The 21,403-nt window shown below is 46.7% G+C and overlaps 1 protein-coding gene across 9 annotated transcripts in view; it reads right to left on the bottom strand.

Moving 5' to 3' along the window:
- The window catches only part of LOC119660390 (dystrophin, isoforms A/C/F/G/H), a 1,277,654-nt gene that overhangs the window by 1,014,061 nt on the left and 242,190 nt on the right, over positions 1 to 21,403 (bottom strand). For all 9 annotated transcript variants that reach the window (XM_038068919.1, XM_038068914.1, XM_038068920.1 and 6 more), the window contains one exon: positions 15,536 to 15,641. In XM_038068919.1, coding sequence (XP_037924847.1) covers positions 15,536 to 15,641 — 106 coding nt within the window. The remainder of the gene's footprint in view (positions 1 to 15,535; positions 15,642 to 21,403) is intronic.

The raw sequence follows: 21,403 nt of genomic DNA, 5'->3' as shown, positions 1-21,403 counted from the left end.
CCCCACCAAGTGCTACAGGTGTCTGGACTATGGACACACGTCAGCAGCTTGCAAGGGTCCGCACAGGAAGGAAGGAAGGAAGGCCAAGTGGATTATCAAGCGAAGACTTGCAAAGAAAGCGAGAGTTGCATTCTCTGCAGGGATCGTGGCACGTCTGGTGAAAGCGTCGCACACATTGCGGGCTCGGGACGGTGTCCGATCTTTAGGGCGGAATTGGAGAGGGCTAGGGTGCGAACGGCATGATCCGCATTTTGCAAATTAACATGCACCGGAGTGCAACCGCTCACCAGTTGCTAGCACAGTTCGCTGCGGAAGTAAATGCTGATCTAGTGCTGATTAGCGAGCAATACCGAAACAAGGACCCATCCTCATAGCATCTCGACTTATCGGGCATCGCTGCCATCTGGGTTCGGGACAACGTTCGACTTTGTGTTCTTGCCGAAGGCCGGGGGAACGGGTTTATCTGGATCCGATGTTTAGGGATAACTTTTTTTAGCGTTTACCTGACGCCTAGTGAGACGATGCCGGACTTTCGGCGCCGGCTTGATGCTTTGTAGAACGCCGTTTCTGTCATGGAGGGACGAATCCTGGCTGGCGGTGATTTTAATACCAGGGCTCTTGAATGGGGCATGCCTCAGTCAGACTCCAGAGGGAAACGGATTCTGGAAATGGCGGCAAGAACCGGGCTCGTAGTTTTAAACACCGGATCCACGCAAACGTTTCGGCGCCCAGATTGTGAGGGAAGCATTCCTGACATCACTTTTGCGTCGGAATCTCTGGCATCATCGGTGGACGGGTGGCCACTCCTAGAAGACTTCTCGGCAAGTGATCATCGGTACATTGCGTTCGAAGTAGTTGACGCTACTTGCCGGCGAGCACCAACACAACGCTCCCCCTGCCGGTGGAATGTCGCGAGGGTGAACATCGGGAAGTTCGTCGAAGCTCTTGCAGCAGGTAGGGCCGCGCTGGGGGGCACTCCGGGGGGTGGTAGTGTCGCAGCTGACACCGTCGTAAATTCAGTGATGAACCTGATAACGACGGCGTGTGAGGCTTCCATGCCCCGAAGAGGCCCCAGGCGCGACAAGCCTTCTATGTACTGGTGAACGGCAGAAATTGCCGACCTACGGAAGGAGTGACATAAGCTCCGCCGTTTGGTACAACGATTGCACGCCCACGAGCAAGCATGTGCCATAAAGGCACAAAATAGATCAGCAAAAAGGAGACTTCGTAGCGCTATAAATAAAAGCAAAGCTCGCGGCTGGCAGAATCTTGTTAACGAGGTGAATGAGGCTCTCCCAATAGCGCGGGAAGCGTCGAGGATTGCCTCCTTTTCACAATGAGAGAGCTCGAAGAAGCGGTTCTCACTATGAAAAACAGGAAGGCGCCAGATCCCGATGGAACTGGTGTTCCGCCAACGGCCAGAATTGCTGCTTGAAATGTTCAACGCCTGCTTGAAGGAGGGCATTTTCCTTGTCGCTGGAAAGTGGTGCTCAGAGGTGGCGGTGAGGAAGACGGGGCGGCAACCCTGTCGGCCAAACCAAAACCAAGTGGCCGAGGAGAACCTCCATAGTGGTGGTACCGGAAGACGCTGTACTTCCTTTGGTTTGCCGGCCGTGATGCGGTAGGCGAATGCTCCAAAGGCCTAATTAGGGCGATCAAACCCGAGTCTGCACGGGGACTCATCTGAAGTGGCAAATTGGCCACGAAACCTTACCAGGGGTATACTGGTACCATGGGAACCCGGATAGCCCCTGGACTTTCATACTTCGGGTGAACTCCCGTTGTATGTGAGCACAGCTCGGTTGTTTGCGGTTGGCCCACCTAGTGGGAGTTTCACGGCGGTTGTGGTTGTGCTCAAGCGAGAAGAGATCTTCGGGCCTCGGCGTGGTATTGGGTTTCAACACGGATGCCGTACTCCATAGTTCGGTAGAGATTTAGGTAGGTCTTGCATCCACCGGTATGAATGCTAAGCCATGCACTTGGTATACACTGGTACCGTTGTTGCTCGTTTCAGCGGGGCTCTGATTGTGGTCACAAAATCAATCCGTGTCTGAAGAGGACCGTAGGATTAAGTCTCCACGACAAGTACCTACGTTAAACACCAACTGTCGCTGGAAAGTGGCCAGACTCGCGTTGATCAGTAAAGGTAAAAGAGACCCGTAGCTCCCGTCTGCATACCGACCGCTATGTATGCTTGACACGGCCGGAAAAGTGCTCGAGAAGCTCATCCGGGGTAGACTCGCTGAAGAGATCCGTGCTGCCGGGACTTATCCGCAAGGCAGTTCGGGTTTAGAACAGGGAAATCTACAGTGGATGCTGTTATGGAGGTCGTAGATGCGGTTCAACGAGCCGAGGCACACAGCCGCTGGTCTCGACGGATAGTGCTCCTCATAAGGCTTGATGTTAGGAATGCCTTCAATTTCGTAAGATGGACAGATATGCTAGGCACAGTACAAAACTCCTTTCACGTGCCAAGCTATCTCTTGCGGATATTGAGGGATTATCTGAAAGACCGCTACCTGTTCTATGAGACGCTAGAGGGCCAAAGGAGGATGGAAATCACGTCGGGAGTAGCACAGGGATCCATCCTAGGGCCGGACCTGTGGAACGCTTCCTACGATAGTCTGCTGAGACTCGATATGCCCGAAGAGTCGCGCCTGGTCGGTTATGCAGACGACGTTGCGGCAATTGTTGCCGGACGCACTGTTGAACAGGCGGAAAGCAGACTTGGCATATTGATGCGACGGGTTAGCGGATGGATGACTGCTTACGGTTTCAATCTTGCGCTGGGAAAAGCCGAAGTAGTCATCCTGACCGGAAGGAGAATCCCGACCCTGCGTCCCATATCGATCGGCGAGTTGACTATAGAGTCAAAACCAGCGATTTAATACCTTGGTTTAATGCTCGACTCGAGGATGAGCTTCTTCGAGCAAATCAAAGCAGCAGCGAACAAGGCTGCAGCTGGAGTCGCGGCCTTGAGTCGGCTAATGGCGAATGTCGGGACCCTATATCTACTCCTTATGGTAGCAGCACGGGAGGCAGCGAGCTATGCGAGTGGTGTCTGCTTATCGCACCGTCTCCGAATCGGCTGTGATGATGATCGCGGGAGTGATCCCCGTTGCCCTCCTTGCCAAGGAGCACAAAGCTATCTACCGCCGTAAGGACGAAAACTTAAGGCGGTTGCCCGTGAAGAACATCAACGCACCCTTACCGAGTGGCAACTTTCTTAGCAAAATGAGCCTAGGGGCAGGTGAATTTCGCGGTTCATCGACAAATTAAACTCATGGTTGAACCGGACGCACGTTGAGATTGATTACTTCCTTACCCAACTTCCAAGTGGGCATGGAGGTTTTCAGTCTTACCTGCACAGGATTGGGAAGGCGCGATCTCCTGATTGTGCGTTTTGCAATGGAGTGGCGGACGACGTTGAACAAGCCTTTTTCTCTTACGAGAGGTGGGACAGCTTTCGTCAGCAGCTTTATGCAGACACAGGGGAGCTCTCTCCAGACAACATTGTCAGAGAGATGCTGAAGAGCGCTGGCAGCTGGAAACGTATTTCGCCGAGAATAGAGCATGAACATAGGCTCTTCTTATCACGAAGAAGATTGAATTCAACCGGCGGACGGATCGGACGGTAAGGGGTTCCCTGAACTAACAACAACTCCCTTCCTCGCCTCCCGTTGGTGAAAGAAATTCCCTGACTTGAAGGCTCCCAAAGCCAGGAGAGCGAGAGAGCTACCCCGAAGTAATGTGTCAAACGGTTTCAGGCTAGTTCTCTGATGACAGGGAGGTGTTTAGTTGGTAGTTCGCGGCTGTGCGGGAGTCCAACACTCTGTGCGTAAACGCATTCACCTACCCTACTCCCAAAAAAAAAACTTTAGTTACCTCCGGAAAAGTTTTCCTTAACATTATTTTCGCAATCTGAACAACGGTTATAAGCATCTGGAACGCACAACATTCTTCGAAACAAAGAAATCCCAGCGAGTGCCAAGCTCGTTTTCACCAAAACACACGACCAGGTTTTATATTGGTAGACGAAGGTCAGAGCGGAATGGCTCCCGACCACTGTCCTTAAATTGCCAGGCTGGAAGGAAGCAGAACTGTCGACATGTGTTGGGGATAATATACCAAGGCATACACACGCAATGGGCAAGCGGGCTCCGGCCGTCGATATCCAACGACCGCAGTGCCTCAGTAGTGGGAACCTTGGCTACTGTGGCATCTAATGTTACAAGCATACAGGAGGGACTGGAACTGACTCCATTGACGGACCCGTTCAGGAAGAGTTCGATTCTTCGCAGATCCCCTCCAACACGGGTACAGGTCCCCGCGATTGCTACTTCCAGGGGAAAGTGTGTAGCGAGAGTCTTCGACGAGGAAGAATCCTTGACGCCGAATCACCCAAACGATGCTCTAGGCAACAATCAGTCTGGAGCTGCCTCTTCTAAGTTGGGTAAAAACATCATAGAGCTATGTAAATTCATAAAGGAGCGCAGGAACATGTACCAGAATATAAGGGCCATGATAAAAGGCATCCGTTTGGCGTACGGCAAGGACCAGGACGAACGAGTTGGAAAGCCGTCGATTGAAAAAGTGAACCAGGTGACTCAAGTAACGCCTGTTCAAAATACAAAAAGGGAAAAACCGGGGAAGAGGCTGCGCGAAAAGCTCAACAATTCGACAGGCCAGCAAACCCCGAAAAGATTCAACTCCCAAAAAGGCGGAGCTTATGAGAACTACGAGTGAAGCTGCCAGTGAAAATATTGCAGCGGCGAGCTCGAGAAAAGGAACCGGGCCTTTAAAGACGGATGCAGAAGCTTCGAGGAAAGTGGAACCGCCGAAAAAATATGGTCGGAGGAAGATAAGACCGGAGGTGATTATCATTTCCAAACGAAGCGAAGGGTCATACGCCGACATTCTCAGGAGAGTGAAGGCAGACCCCGAACTCACCAATGTGAGAGACAATGTCAGCCGCATTAGACGGTCCCAGAAGGGAGACCTTATGTTAGAGCTTAAGAAATCCAAGGATATAACCGTGGACACATTCTTGAGCCAAATTCGGAAAGTCGTTAGGACAGGAAGCCGACATAAGGGGTAGCAGGCCGGAGATCACTATAATCTGCAAAGATATAAATGAAATCACCACAAAGGAAGAGGTTCGCGAAGCGTTGGAGAAGCAGTTCAATCTTGCCGGACTGCAAGAGTCAATGGTGAAAACGCTGGGGAAAACCTACGGAGGAACACAAACCACCATCATCAGCCTACCAGTAGAGAACGCACTCAAACTGTTAGCAGCAGGGAGAGTGAAAATAGGCTGACTTATGTGTCGTCTTAGGGAACAGGTGGCGTTAAAGCGGTGCTTTAGATGCCTTGGCTTCGGTCATATCGCGAAGGCATGCACTAGTTCAAATGACGGGTCGAAGCAATGTAGGAGATGCGGAGTGGAAGGCCATATCAGCAAGGACTGTGGAGTTGACCCAAACTGCCTACTCTGCAAAGGGAAGGAGGGTGTGGATCATCGGCATATTGCAGGCAGCAGCAGGTGCCCAGAATCCATGAGAGCCCTTAGCACGAATCGCAGATGAGGTTGATGCAAATCAACCAGATCTACTCTCGCAAACCATCTGCGAGAAAAACATCGGTGTGGCCATAATAAGTGAGCCATATCGAAACCACGGTGCTCGCACTCGGGTCAAAGAAGAAAAAGAGTTCTCACAGAATGCTGGGTGGTATGCTCGGCTGGACGGCGAAAGCTTTCGAGGCGGAAACTTTTTCCGTCGCGCTAAAATCCGACATATCCCTGAACGGTACGGATAGAGAAAAAGCCACCCAAATCACCCGATGGGTGACGGAAGCATGCGAAGCTACTATGCCCAGAAGGTGCTTGTTCTCCAATAGGCAACCCAAATACTGGTGGAACAATGAAATCGCAAACCTGCGAGCCGCATGTTTCCAGGCAAGGAGGCTTTACCAGAGGCTCAGCGGTAAACTAGTCAAACAGTCGAGAGGAGGCACACAGGCAATTGCAGGGCCGCCTAAAAGAAGCGATTCGGAGGGGCAAAAAGAATTGCTTCGGACTGCTGTGTGACAATGTCGACATAAACCCTTGGGGCGAGTGTTCGCGCCTCCTGAAACAGATTGTTAGCAGTCAGTTCCCTCGCGACGAAAATATGGTTGTCCAGCCTAATGAGAGCATAATACCTCCAGTAACTATGGAGAAGCTGCGGGAAATATGTGGCAGGATCAATGACAACAAGGCTCCAGGTTTGGATCGTATCCCCAATTGAGCTTTGAAACTGGCAGTGAAGACTAGGCCCGATCTTTTCGCCAACACTTTATCCCTCCTGTAATGAGAAAGTGGAATCCAGCGAACATTTTCTGTGTGAATGGCCCGCCTATGGGCGCATCAGACATCAGATCTTTAGCGCCGATTTGCTCCAGTTGGAACTGGTAGCATCAATGCCACTAACGGAAATCCTACGATACACGATTAAATCCGGAATATTCCGGGGGTCGAGTACAATGGGTCATGACTGTCTGACCTATCAGCGGCTATAGCTTCTCTCTCATCATAAAACACACAGCACTGGGCTCGGGATCACCACGTTGTGAGTGACGGGTCCTATGGTCAAAGAAAGGAAACGTCGATGGAATCCACTACTTCCCACATAAACAAAAAAAAAGAATATAAGAAGATTCCTTGATGATCTACTTATTTTTTCTATGACAGGAACGACAGGAGTGGAACACTTGTTAGAGTTATTCAACATGCCAAGAGTAAAGGCGCAGGGGTACTAACAGGATATGACGTTAAGGCTCACCACATCTGTTGCGTGAGTTCTAACACCAACACGGGCGGATAGAGACTATTAGAATATCTGGTAGCAGCCGAATTGCAGATCGTCAACTTTGGCAATAAGCCCACTTTCCTCAATGGGATCAGGTGGGAACTCATCGTCAACACGGTGACATCCCTGGCCATGGAGGTCCTTGTTGAAGAATGGAGAGTAAGCTTCTCGCCACGATAAGTAGCAGATATTATGGCCCCGCGAAGCTCTATCCCATACCAGTCAAAGGGTGCTCAAATCTAGAGCTAGGACTAATCCTGTCGTCCACACCAAGAAGAAAACCTGAGTTATTTTTCTGACCATTTTTGAGAAAGCCAATTGATGGTATCTATTGTGAGAGAACCCTGCTGACATGATTCAACTACTCTAGATGTTGTGCTATTCTACCAAGGCCGAGAATTCCTCCATCATGCCTCCTCGGGAAGTGCGAACGTAAATCAACTTTAGTTCTTGCCTTATAACAGGCTTCAACCCTAACTCTAAAACTAACAATCCTACCCTCAAGATATGTAGAAACAACGTACTTGGAAGCAAACACATAACAAGTACAGCAAATTCTCCAGACAAGTGTGTATACAAGCATCAGCAAAAGCCAATATTTTCACCTCAAAGACATCAGTAAAAAACCCCATCGGCAGAAAGAGTGCTTCCGCTGTTCCCATTGTTTTGCGGCTCGCACTACATCATACACTATGCCAACCTTCTCCCTTGACATACAATTGCAAACTATATTTTCTGCTTTCAATTCCATCCCCAATACATCTTCCGACCGAAAGTTCGAATGGTAACCAAAAGGATATTTTGCCAAGGAATGACTTTCCTTAGAATTGCTGGCGTTCCAATTGCTATCCAAGTACTTCCCACGACACATTTTGTTCTGATTCACAGCTTGTGCTTCCGTGTTCCTTTCGATACTTTGTATCGATAAGCTGTGGAGGGTAGAAGAGGCTATATCGAGACAGAAGGATGCGGTGGATCCTGTATGTAGCCTTAAATGCATGTGTGTATCTGAATGGAAAGAATTCTATTTTTCTGTTCAATCGCTTTCATTCTCTAATATCCTAACGTTGCCTTTTATTCAGATACATTTATTTACACAATAGAGCCCCGTGATAAGCTTCCTGTTGACGATTGTCCGCAGAGTAGAAAGGAAGCTTACAAAATGGACTGTAAGGATATAAATTAGTTGAGGGTCTTTTTATGTGTATTTTAATTTGCCATTAATATTGTTTATTGGGGTTATAGTAAGGAATGTATCTATTAAAATGGACGAGGCTGTCAATAAATTGTAGTAAATTTAAATGCTTTAAGGACTCTGAAAGTGGCCTTTGGTGTAGACAGTATCCTCAATCATACAAAGTTCCCTACCATACAAAGTACAGTCAGTCAATGTTCAGCATCCTAATTCATCTCCAGCAACGTAATAGAGAGAGACAAGCAAAACTAGAGCTCCTAATATATTCATAATTCTGTTGATAAGCTGTTCCTGTCGGCACGGAACGCTGAACCAAGACTACTGCGTGAGACTAGGTTTCAAAGGATACTATAATACTGTGGCGCGGCAGGATCTGCAGCATTCGAAATTTATTTCGAATGTTGCGGATGCGGACGGGTAGATGGTGCGAAACTCTCCACTCGCTCATTTTCGGAACGCACCCGGGGAGTGGAGAATTAGCGGCGAAAAAATGCCGTTGGTTGGGACAGTAAGGACCGCATGGAAATAAGTCGGTCTCTTCTGTTCCAAACCGCGGCGGGATACACACGTAACGTCACTAAGAAGGACTGATTCATTTAATTCGTTACAAGTTAGAAAATTTTTAGTTACTTTTGTTAATAACTTTTTTAAGGCGGTTGTGATAAAAATACAAATAATGTTAATACAAATATAAACTGAAATAATGCAGTGACAGAAAAATACCACGAGTGGAAGAGGCGGATCACGAGCCGAATAGCAAACCCAAATACTACAACGGGAAGCCGGAAGCTTGACGCTTCAGGTATAAAAGGTTTTGTGTTTCCCTATGTGAGGAGCATAACGCAGTTCTCCATTGGCTGATAGCATTGACTCGAGATATTTAAATCCCTCAGTTCTGGCAATGGCAGTAACCTGTCCAGAACTGAGCGATTTAAATATCTCGGGTCAATGGTATCAGCCAGTGGAGAACTGAGTAATGAAATTGTTTCACGCATTAACGCAACCTGGATGAAGTGCCATTCCACAACTGGTGTTGTTTGTGATCAACGCACGTCTCAAATCTAAAATTTACAGCAATGTCGTCCATCTGCCGCTCTCTATAGTTCTGAGTGTTGGCCGACTATAGAAGACAATGAAAGACGTCTTGCGGTAATGGAGACAAAGATGTTGCATTGCACTGGTGGCTGACGCGTTTTGATCACGTCCGAAATGAGCATATCCGCGATCGATATGGGGCTGCACCGATCGTGGAAACCTACGCGTGAGGCGTTTTCGATGGTGTGATTATGTAATAGACGCTAACCGGAATTCACTTACCAATATTTGTCTGAACATCGAAGTCAATGGTAAGCAACCAAAAAGCCGGCCGAAACAACGATAGGTTGATACGCTGGATGGGGATTTAAAAGTCTTGCGATTATATCCTGATCAGGCATTTGATAAAATAAAATGGCGAAACCGATCACGACGAGCCGACCGCGATTGTGAACGGGGCAAAGGCTGAAGAAAAAGAAGAAGAGGTGAAGAGTGACGGGTGCACGCCAGCTCCGTGTCCCATAGCTGCCCTCTTTTAGAAAGCGATTTAAATAGATCATTTGATGGAAAGCCCCGCATTGATAATGGTCAACCTTATACGCTTCATACTCTAATTTTAATATTATTAGCAAATACTAAGAATTTATCAAAAAAACTCCGTCGAACGGAGAAGCGACTTCACAGACGGAAAAAGGAAGCCTGGGAGAACCAACAAGTCTGTGAACTAGAAAAGTACAGGGAGCAACCGCACCAAACGCGCAAGCTTTACCAACAAGTCAGCAGGATGAAGTCTTATACACCTCGATGCTCATCCTGCCGAGACAAAGAAGGAAATCTGATTTCCGACAGGGTAGGCATATTGGAGCGATGGGTTGAGGACTTTGATAAACTACTGAACAACAAGAACACCGGCGAGTTGGAGGTCCCGCCAACTGAAGACGACAGACAAATACTGCCACCACCAAACAAGAAGAAACACTCCGTGCAATTCATCTATAAGATATTCTCCACTATCTTGTTAGGCCGGATAGCCCCATACGCCCAGAACATCATTGGCCCATACCAAAAGGCTTCACTCCAGGCAAATCAGCAACAGATCAGACTTTCTCTCTGCGGCAAGCGATGGAAAAACTGTTGGAATATGGACATGAGTTGCACCATTTTTTCATCGACTTTAAAGCCGCCTATGATAGCATAGTCAGAGTAAAACTATACACGATCCTGAGAGAATTCGGTATCCCAACGAAATTGATAAGACTGACTAGGCTGACCCTGGCCAAAGTGCGAGGCCAGATAAAAGTAGCAGGATCACTCTCAAGACCATTCGAGATCAACAACGGTCTACGACAAGGGGATGCCCTATCATGCGTCCTCTTTAACCTTGCTCTCGAGAAAGTGATCCGTGATGCCGAGATAAATGCATGAGATACGATCCTCTTTAAATCCACCCAACTACTGGCCTATGCTGACGATATCGACGTCATGGGAAGAACCACCCGAGACGTACAAACTGCCTTCATCCAGATCGGCGTGAGATCTTGGGTTGCACATCAATTAAGGCAAGACAAAGTTTATGGTGGCAACATCAGCACCGAAAACCAATCAATCAACAACTCTTGACCGCGTTTGAGAGAAGAATCCTCCGAAGAATTTTTAGCCCCCTACAAGAGTATAGACGATTCCGTAGTCTACATAACGACGAAATCTATGAGCGATACCATGACCGTCCGGTTGTCGATAAAATCCGGCTCAATAGGCTTCGGTGGACGGGTCACTTAATCCGTATGGATGAGGATGATCCAGCCCGGAAAGTCTATAAGGGCAATATCTATGGTAAAAAAAGAAGACGAGGCAGACCCTACCTAAGATGGAGAGATGGCGTAGGTCAGGACGCCAGACAGCTTTTAGGGATATCGAATTGGTGGACCTCGGCGCAAAACCGGGATGGTTGGAGTTCCTTATTAAGGCAGGCCTAGACCGGATACCGGTTGTTGCGCCGTTGATGATGATGAAGAGTCGCTGAGAATGGGTCCATTAAAGAAATCATCACTTTCCAAACCCCCCCCCCCCCCCTGCTCCACGCCTTTCTAACAAATCTCAAAACTAAGACCGACTTCGAATAGTACTAATCGAGGCCTATCATTTGATACCCCACATGACTATATTCGGTGAGAAAAAATGTTACACCCCCCTTCACATATATGGGGACCCCCTAAATCTCAGCGTAGAAGGATGTCAATCACTGCATGTTTGGACGTCCCCAGATCCCACCATCTCACCAAATTTCGATGAGGTAACATCCAGAGAAGAGATCTGCACTGCCTTGAAGCAACAACTCAAGTTGGAGGAATTCAGCGAAGAATCTATCGTAAGCCTAAGAAAAGCTGATGACGGTACTCAAATGGCCGCAATACGACTGCCAGTGGAGTCAGCGCAGGAGTTGTTGGCCGTGGGGAAGGATTGGATGGGTTGTTTGCCGACTAGGGGAACAGATCTCTTTAAAAATGTGCTTGAAATGCCTAACGTTTGGACACTTAGGCATGCACTAGCGGCATCGATCGGTCCTATCGATTTCGAAGGTGTGAGGAAAAAGGACATATTACCAAGGAGCGCAATAGAGACCCCAAATGCATTTTGTGCGAAGAAAAGTAGGGGCGGAATAACCGGCATATTGCCAGAAGTGGTAAATGCCCGGAATTTAGGAAGCCGTTAGCTGCAGTGAAACAAATCGGGAAACCGGAAGCTGGACGCTTCAGGTATGAAAGGTTTTGTGTATTTCTTTTATAAAGAGATTTGAGTGTGCCTTTGTCCCATTAGCATGTAGCACGTAAAATATGCATATATTATGTGAAAATAGCTACTTTCAAGCGATATTGACATTCATTGTCTTGAATTTGCAGAGGACCGACAGTTTTGACCTAGTATAACTTTGTTAGTAATAGTGAGATTTTCACCAAATTTGGCAGACTCATGCTCTATACAGTAGCCTACATTGCTGCATTTCGTGATTCTAGGGTGAACTTAAGGGGGGTTTCCCTGTCAATTACTTAAAATTATAGTAATATACTATTATTCACTTTATTTGAAGAGGTATCGGTATGGAGGGTATTTCGGAGCTTAGCCACCATATAGTGGCAGGCCCCTCATTTTTTTCAGATTTTTCGGTTTTGTAGTTCCTAAGAATGGGTTCGTTAAAAAAATTACGCTTTCAACCCCCCGCGCTCCCCACCCTTTCAACAAATGTCAAAACTAAGACCGGCTTCGAAAAGTACTAACCGAGACCTTTAATTTGACCTCGCTTTAGCATGTATGGGCACCCCCCTTTAATTTTTTCATAAAAGGATGTAACTCCCTATATGCGTGAGCGTTCACAGTTTACACAAAACGTTAAAAATGAAGTTAATACAAATAAACCTTAATCATTGCAGGGTCGCACAAGATTTGCTTGCGCAGACCACTTACGAATCCGCGATGGAGATTGCTATCATTAGTGAACCGTACAGAAATCTCTACGGTGATGTATGGGTCACAGACTCGACCGGTGAAGCGGCGATATGGGAGTGCGGTCGTCAAGCCATACAATATAGCATGGGTCTAGCGGCTATAGGCTTTGTGTGGGCGAAAATAAGCGGTATATTCGTATATAGCTGTTACGCCTCACCGAGCCTCACAGTGCCTGAGTTTGAAGACCTGTTAGCCGATTTTGTTCACGACGCAAGGGGACGAAGTCCAAAGATGATAGCCGGTAACTGCGTGGGCTATCGAGTGGGGCAGCAAAGAGACTAACGCAAGAGGGCGATGCTTATTAGAAGCATTCGCCCAGTTGGATGTGGTTCTGGCCAACGAAGGCGATATAAACACTTATCGGAAAGGGGGAACTGGTTCTATTGTAGATCTGATTTTTGTCAGCCCTGCGTTAGCACGTGGCATGTCCTGGCAAGTTAGCGAGGACTTTACGTACAACGACCACCAGGCAATCACCTTTGAACTTAGGACAGAGCCACAAGACAGGAGACATGCACCCCGGAAGCCGAAATCCAAAAGAACACCAGGATGGTCTGCCAAAGCGATGGATGAGCAAACATTCATGGAGGTGTGGCTAGACTTGCCTAGCAAAGCAGGCACCTCCATGGATAGAGCTCTTCATGTCACACAGAGCATCTCTAAAGCATGTGACGCGTCGATGCCTAGGAGATACCCATTCCCCATTAAAAGACCCAATTATTGGTGGAATAGTAAACTTACCAGCCTTTGATCGATTTGCCACAGAGCCAGACGAATGGCTCTGACGCCAATAGGTAGGATCAATCAGAGGCAAAAGGAGCAGCCCTATAGGGAAGCTCGCAAGAACCTCAAGCTCGCCATCCAGCGGAGTAAGAGGGAATGCTTTAAGGAGCTTTGTTCGGAAGCGGACATAAATCCGTGGGGTAGCGCCTATAAAATCGTGATAGGACGATTCAAAGGCCGATCATCTCCGCAGATTACGTGCCATATACTCTTGTTGAAAATAATCCAAGGGTTATTTCCCCAGCAAGAGGGGGGTACTGACACCTTACAGCGTCCCTGAATGCGACACCGATTCCACCAGTCACCAGGCGACGTGCTGCTGGAAAGCTGCAGTCGAATAGGCGACAGTAAAGCCCCGGGTCTTGACGGCATACCGAATAATGCCCTTAAACTTGCCGTCAAATGTAGACCGGATATTTCCGCGAAGCTTTTCGAAACGTGCATGTCGGAGAGTAGCTTTCCTGCACCATGGAAGCGGCAGAAGGTGCTGCTGTTGCCTAAGGCTGGCAAACCTCCAGGGGAACCGCCCACCTATAGACCCATATGTCTTCTAGACACTATGGGAAAAATGTTGAAGCGGGTCATTTATAATAGATTACTTCCAATCGTCGAGAGCCAAGGGCGCCTTTCAGATAGGTAGTATGGGTTCCGTAAAGCCAGATCAACCATTGATGCCATCAAAATGGTTACTGGCTTGGCCGAAAATGCAATTCACGGAAGGGGATGTATCAGCCAATATTGCGTGGTGGTGACTCTGGATGTAAGGAATGCATTTAACTCGGCCAATTGGAACTTTATGCGAATGTTCCTGGCGACGATTGTTCCCACCTACCTCGCCGCTATTATCGATAGCTACTTGAAAGAGCGGAAAATCTTGTATAATATCGACGATGGACCCAAAGAGTACGTTGTTTCCGCGGGTATCCCACAGGGGTCTGTACTGGACCCACTACTGTGCAACATCATGTATAATGATGTACTTAACCTTCCGGTTCCGGAGCAGGCCACGGTGGTGGGTTACACCGATGATATATCACTGGCTGTGGTCGCAAAGCATCTCGAGGATGCTGAGTTGTACTCAAGCGAAGCAATCATGTTAAGGCTTGGCTAGAGAGTGCTGGATTGGCACTCGCGGAGGAAAAGACAGAAGCGATCCTCATCACTAAGCGCCGAACCAGGCCGCCGAAAAGAAATTACGCCTGCATTAGAATCGGGAATCGTACCATCACTTCCAAGCCGGACATCAAATACTTGGGGATGATGATAGACGGAGGACTTATTTTAAGCAGCACATAGAGCTACTTGTAAAAGAGCATCCACCAGGAGTATGGCTCTGACAAGGATGATGCCGAACGTAGGAGGACCGCGGCATACTTGCAGACTGCTCATAACTAGAGTGGTAAGCTCTATCATGCTGTATACAGCCCCACTTTGGGGAAAAGCACTGCAGGTTTTAAGCAATACACATAAAATGAGTACGGTTTACAGAAGAACATCCTTAAGGGTGTGTTCTGCCTTCAGGACCGTCTCAGACGATGCACCGTTCGTCAGCTCAGGAGTGATGCCGATTGACATCCTGGCAACCGAAATGATGATAATTTATGACACCAGGTCCATCTCTCCCTTGTGTCAGGTGAAAAAAATCGAAAGGGAGAAATCCATAAGCAGATGGCAACAGCGATGGGACCAGTCAGAAAAGGGTCGTTGGACTTACAGGTTGATCCATTCCATCGGGGAGTGGCTGGAGAGAAAGCATGGGGAGATCAAGTGTAATCTCACTCAGTTTCTCACCGGCCATGGAGGATACCGTCAATACCTGTACAGGTTTAAATTGGACACCTCGCCTAGTTGTCCAAACTGCGACGGGGTCCCAGAGGACCCAGCGCACGTATTCTTCCAGGGTGCTAGGTTCGTGGAAGGAAGGAGGAACCTAGAGGAAACTCTAGGTGAAGTGCTATCTCCGAAGAAATTTTGTCCGGAGAATGGTAGCCTGTCAGGAAGAGCGTTTCACGCAGGATGGTGAATCATATGTAGCAGCACTGCGTTTTACTACAATTTGCCTGAATTCATCTATCGCATCACTTCTGCCTTCATTACTCCTAATATCCTGTTTATTCTTTTTACACATAAAGAGAAAGCTTCCATCATCCTTAAAACCAAAGACACTTACCTTTCTCTTGCAATTGTTGCCTATTAACTTCGACTTTCAACGTTTCAGCCGTTTGCACCAACTCATTCAATTGTGGCTTCTTCACGTCCAACTCACGAAGGACATTCTGCAAATAAAAGACAAAATCGAAATGACATCGAATAGCGACAAAAATGAAATGAAAACAACAAACAGCCAATAACAATAAAAACGGAATAAATAATAAAACGTGACAAATGATTCCATCGACACGTTGTTAGGAAGAACAACAAAAACGAAAACAAGTCGAATACACGAAAAGGACATGGGGAAGACCTCTACACCCAACACCTTTGCAAAATCCACCACCTTCATGTAAACTTTAAGGCTGATACGGCCTTTCACTTTTTGTCCTATTGCCAGGAAACCTGCTCAAAATTAGAAAACTTGCTTGCTATCGCGCCAGCTATAATTTAATACTTAGTCAAAAGGACATTAATGAGATTTTAATGGGGCGCCATAATACAATATGAAGTTAAACAACACGAATCACTTCCTGGGGGTGATTAAAGAGGAGGGAAGTGAAAGTAGACGGGAAAAGCTGGTGAAGATGAAGGAAGAATGTTAGCAACACCTTGAGCTTCAGCTCCTTTATGAAGGAAAAGGACAATACGGTTGAAGGCTCCGCTGAAAGTTGGGAGTGGTATCGTGTCCATGATAAATAAATTTTAGAACAGGAAAATGAAAACTGTGGCTTTCATTTTAAGGAGCTTTGTGGTGGACATTATTGTGGTTGTAATGGAATGCATTCCAGAACAACTTAAAGGACATTGCTGAAATTGTCGCCTCTGCGATCCTGGTCAACTTACGGTCGAAAGGAGAAGCCTGCAACTTTATTAAATGCAAGTAGACTAGAGTAGGGATTGGTAGAGGGTGGAAGTTCCTATAATATATACCGTTCACTTCCATAATTTACAGCAGCAAAAATGCTATTAAGGAGTATGATCCAGAGCAAGTAGCATATCAGGTAACTGTGGAACGAGCGGTTCTTTCGTTCGTTACATCTTTAGGGGACAAAGTTGTCATTCCATGACCGTATTTCGGTAACCAGCTGATATATTTTCCAATAGACTTTACTTCTCCTTTCGCGCTAAACAATTATACAACTCCTACCGGACTAACATTCAGAAATCAGCTATTCCTGCCTTCGATGTCGTTTCTGTTTTTACCTAAATGAAGTAGAAAGCAAGCCTCTCGAGACTCTATTTCGTCAACCAGTTGTTCTTTCTGAAATACGTCTTATTTCTTCTCCTACACTAAAGGAAGGCACAGTTGTTACCAGCCATGATTTCAGCAGGCGCTTATTGAGGTTGTTTTCTATGTTTAGTTGGAGTTCTTCCACATTTCGTTTAAAGAAACGGAGAACTGATTCCCGAAATAGACTTCCAGCATATATGAAATTTAGTAAACGTTAGCAGTTACATCTTCGAATATTTAAAGAGGATAATAAATGATCTTTCATCGATTTTAAGGCCGCCTATGATAGCTTAGCCAGCGTAAAACTGTGCACGGCCATGAGAGAATTCAGGCCCCGATGAAATTAATAAGACTGACTAGGCTGACCCTGACCAATGTGCGAGTCCAGATAAAAGCAACAGGGTCACTCTCGGTCTAAGACAAGGGGATGCCCTATCATGAGTCCTCTCTTTAAGCTGGTCCTGGAAAAAGTGACCCATGATACTGAGGTAACTGCGAAAGGCACGATCCTCTTTAAGTCTACCCAACTACTGGCCTATGCTGACAATATTGACATCATGGGAAGAACCACCCGAGACGTACAAACTGCCTTCATCCAGATCGAGTAGGCGGCTGCGCATCACTGAAGGCAAGACAAAATATATGGTGGGAACGTCAGCACCAAAAACCAACCAATCTATAATATCAAATCACGCACGGTTGCTGGCAACTAGCAGAGCCTATTTCTTTTTACGCTCGAAACGTCTCACCATAGGGTCAAAGCTCTTACTGTACAATACAATGATCTTACCACTCCTCATCTATTCCTCCGAGACCTGCGTTTGAGAGAAGAATCCTCCGAAGAATTTTTGGCCCCCTACATGAGGATGGACGATTCCCTAGGCTACATAACGACAAAATCTATGAGCTATACCAAATTCAGCTCAATATGTTGCGGTGGGCGGGTTACCTAATCCGTATGGGTGAGGATGATCTAGCCCGGAGAGTCTATAAGGGCAATATTTATGGTAGAAAAAGAAGACGAGGCAGATCCAAGGTGGTGGAAAAATGACCTAGGCCAGGTCGCTAGACAGCTTGTAGGGATATTGAATTGGTGGACTCTGGCGCAAAACAGGGATGTCTGGAGTTCCGTATTAATGCAGGCCTATACTGGATACCGGTTGTTGCGCCGTTGGTGATGATAATAAACAAGGAAACGGAACCCTAGTATTGGAGCGTAGCACCCCAAGCATTAAGAATTGAAAAAATCAAAAATTTGACTTTGACACCTGTTGGCACTTTCGGTCACGCTGCTCCCAGGGCAGAGGTGAGGCAGCGTCTGATGAGTTGCCTCTGCCCTGGACGAAACCGTCAGTTAAATTTTTGATTTTTTCAAGGAAACGGAAATTTAGTTAAATATTGCCCCCAGGAGCGGAAGAAAGTAGAAAACTTAGCTTATGCTTAGAATTATTGTAGAAGGCAGGATCTAAGGGATCAAGCTGGAAATTAAAACTACACAGGTCACCAGTGAAGGCAATATTGGACAAAGATGGGCGACAAAAAGCGGCAGAAGGAAAAAAAGAAAATTCGTCCGGAAATAATGCACAGACCGCTATCAATAATTTGCCGGTTGAATCATGGATTAAACTGATTACGGCGAGCAAGGCAAAAATAAGTTGGGTCCCATGCCTCCCATCTCTCAAAAAATATTTCAGATGCCTCGAAGCTCGCGCTTCGGGTATAAAACTTTTGTGTTCATCTTATGGAAGAAACTTCAGCGCACATTTTTCTGTCCGTATATAGCTACAAATCCAACATAATCCTTCATATTTTTCCAAACTACGAGACATACGTACATATTACAGCTGTCGATATTACGCTCACCCTAAACAAACAAACTGCCTATTTCCGAATACTGTACACATATAGGCACGTATATAAATTGATCGTACCCATATTTCTTCCCAAATTTCTAAAATGTGGAAATATACTATTATTAACTTTATTTGTGCAGATATCGGAACCGGATATATTTTGAGGCCTAGATTTCGTAGAGATGCACCACTGTGATTTTTTTCAGATTTTTCGGTTGGATAGGTTCTGAGAACGAGACCTGTTACACTTTTTGTGGGTCATATTTTGAACCCTCACTCCCCTATGTTTCATCTAATATCAAATATTGAACCAGATTCGAAAAGTACTAATTGAGACCTTTCATTGGATACCCTACATGGCTACATTCTGTGAAAAAAAAATTTGCACCCTCCATTCACATGTACGGGGAGCCCCCCCCTTAAACTTAACACAAGATGGCGTCACTTACTGCATGTAAAGGGATTACCAGATTACATACTCTCACCAATTTTTGTGACAATCGGTCTAGCCGTTTCCGAATAAATCGGGTGTGACTGACAGACAGGCAGACAGACAGACAATGCCTACGTTGCGATTGTATCTGAACAATACGAAAATCTGCATAGCGGAGTATGGATAGCAGACAAAACCAGTAAGGCGGCGATATGGAGCTGCGGAAGCCAAGCTATAGTAGATGCGAAAAGACATCCAGAAGACGGGTTCACCCGTGCCAAGATTGGAGGGATATATATCTATAGTTGTTACGCAGCACCGAGCCTCACATTAGAGGAATTCACGTCATTGCTGGAGAAACTATCCTTCAATGCAAGTCGTTACAACCCCAAAGTAATAGCCGGCGACTTCAACGCATGGGCAGAAGAATGGGGTAGCAGAGAAACCAACGCAAGAAAACGAATATTGCTGGAGACATTCTCGCGCTTGAATGTGGTACTTGCCAACTCTGGGGGTGCCAGCACATTCCGGAGGGGAGAATTGCAATCGGTGGTAAACCTCACCTTCGTCAGTGATACCCTAATCAGAGACTTGGAGTGGCGTGTCAGCGAGGAGTACACACACAGCGATCATCAGGCTATCATCTTTCAAACCTCGCAAAGGAATAATTTGAAGCCATTAACACGAATAACGATGAGCTGGGTAACTAAGAAATTCGACGCAGAAATGTTCAAGGAGGTACTTCTGGAAGATACATTGCTATCGGGAAGCGCACAAAACAAAGTTTCACAGGTCGTGGAAAAATTGCAGCGGGCATGCGATGCCGCTATGCCTCGACGTAGCACTTTCCGAAGACGAAATCCTAATTTTTGGTCGAATTCCGAAATTGAGGAATGCCGGAAAAAGTGTCTCAAATCTAGGAGACGCTCCCAGCGCAGAAGAAACCGACCTGAGTTCGAAGAGCTACACGTGCAATATAAAAATGCGAGGAAAATATTGCAAGTAGCTATCGCAAGGAGCAAATCCGAACATTTCAAGCGGATGTGTACTGAAGCTGATTCTGACCCATGGGGTGGCGCATATAGGTCGGTGATGTCATCACTAAAAGGCGAGCGCTCCCCACCGATTACTTGCCCAGAGTTGTTGCAGAATATAGTGAACACTCTATTCCCACAATTCGGATTTCGTAAGGCAAAATCAACTGTCGACGCAATCAGCATGCTGACTGGCTTGGCTCAGGCTGCAATAGAAGAAGGAAAATGCTGTGCAGTAATAACCCTCGACGTAAAAAATGCGTTCAATAGTGCAAAATGGAAAAAAATCATCGAGGCACTCGAAAAGATACAAGCCCCGAAGTACATTGTACGCATTGTGGTCGAGTTTCTCCTTGGGAGAAGACTTTACTGCGACTCGGACGATGGGCTAAAAATATTCCCGACAACTTGCGGAGTGCCACAGGGTTCTGTCCTGGTCCCTTGCTGTGGCTAGTTATGTACGGTGGAGTGTTGACGCTACGCCTACCGGACAACGTGACAACTATTGGCTTCGCCGATGATATCGGAATAACGGTGGTCGCAAAGCACCAAGACGAGATCGAGATCTATGCAAATGAAGCGATATGGGAGATCAATTCCTGGTTGAGAAATTCTGGCCTTTCACTTGCCGAGCATAAAACAGAAGTAGTTCTCATTAGCAAGAGAAGAAAGAACACAACTGTGAAAATCAAAGTTGGCGGAAAAACAATTTACTCCCAACCATCGCTCAAATACTTGGGAGTAATTATTGACAGAAGACTCAACTTCAAAAGACACATTGAGTACGCCGCAACTAAAGCGTCTTCCATCGCTACAACGATCTCGAGGATACTACCGAACATTGGTGGGCCAAGACAAAGTCGACGTCTTCTGCTCTCCAGGGTAGTCAGCTCCGTGCTACTCTACGCAGCTCCAGTTTGGGCAACTGCTCTGAATAACAAAGTGAACTGCCGAAAATTGGGAATGGCGTATCGGTTAAGTGCACTCCGGGTTTGCAGTGCATATCGGACAACATCAGGAGAAGCGGCATATGTACTAGCAGGGATGCTCTCCATAGACATCTTGGCGAAGGAAAGTCGGCGACTCTACGACAAAACATATGCAGCTGGAGAGTCTAGCGCATTTCGACGGCAGCTGGCACGGTGGGAATCTATCGAACGGTGGCAACAGCGATGGGACGAGTCCCAAACTGGTCGTTGGACATACCGCATCATTCCGGATATTCGGAGATGGTTTGAACGAAACCACGGGGAATTAAGCTACGAATTAACACAATTCTTGAGTGGACATGGAGGTTATCGTGCTTATTTACATCGATTTGGTCACGACGAAT

The sequence above is a fragment of the Hermetia illucens genome, chromosome 6 (genome assembly GCF_905115235.1).
Source record: "Hermetia illucens chromosome 6, iHerIll2.2.curated.20191125, whole genome shotgun sequence".
NCBI lineage: Eukaryota > Metazoa > Arthropoda > Insecta > Diptera > Stratiomyidae > Hermetia > Hermetia illucens.
The sequence above is the reverse complement of the archived record's forward strand: the minus strand, read 5'-3'. Positions and strand labels throughout refer to the sequence as shown.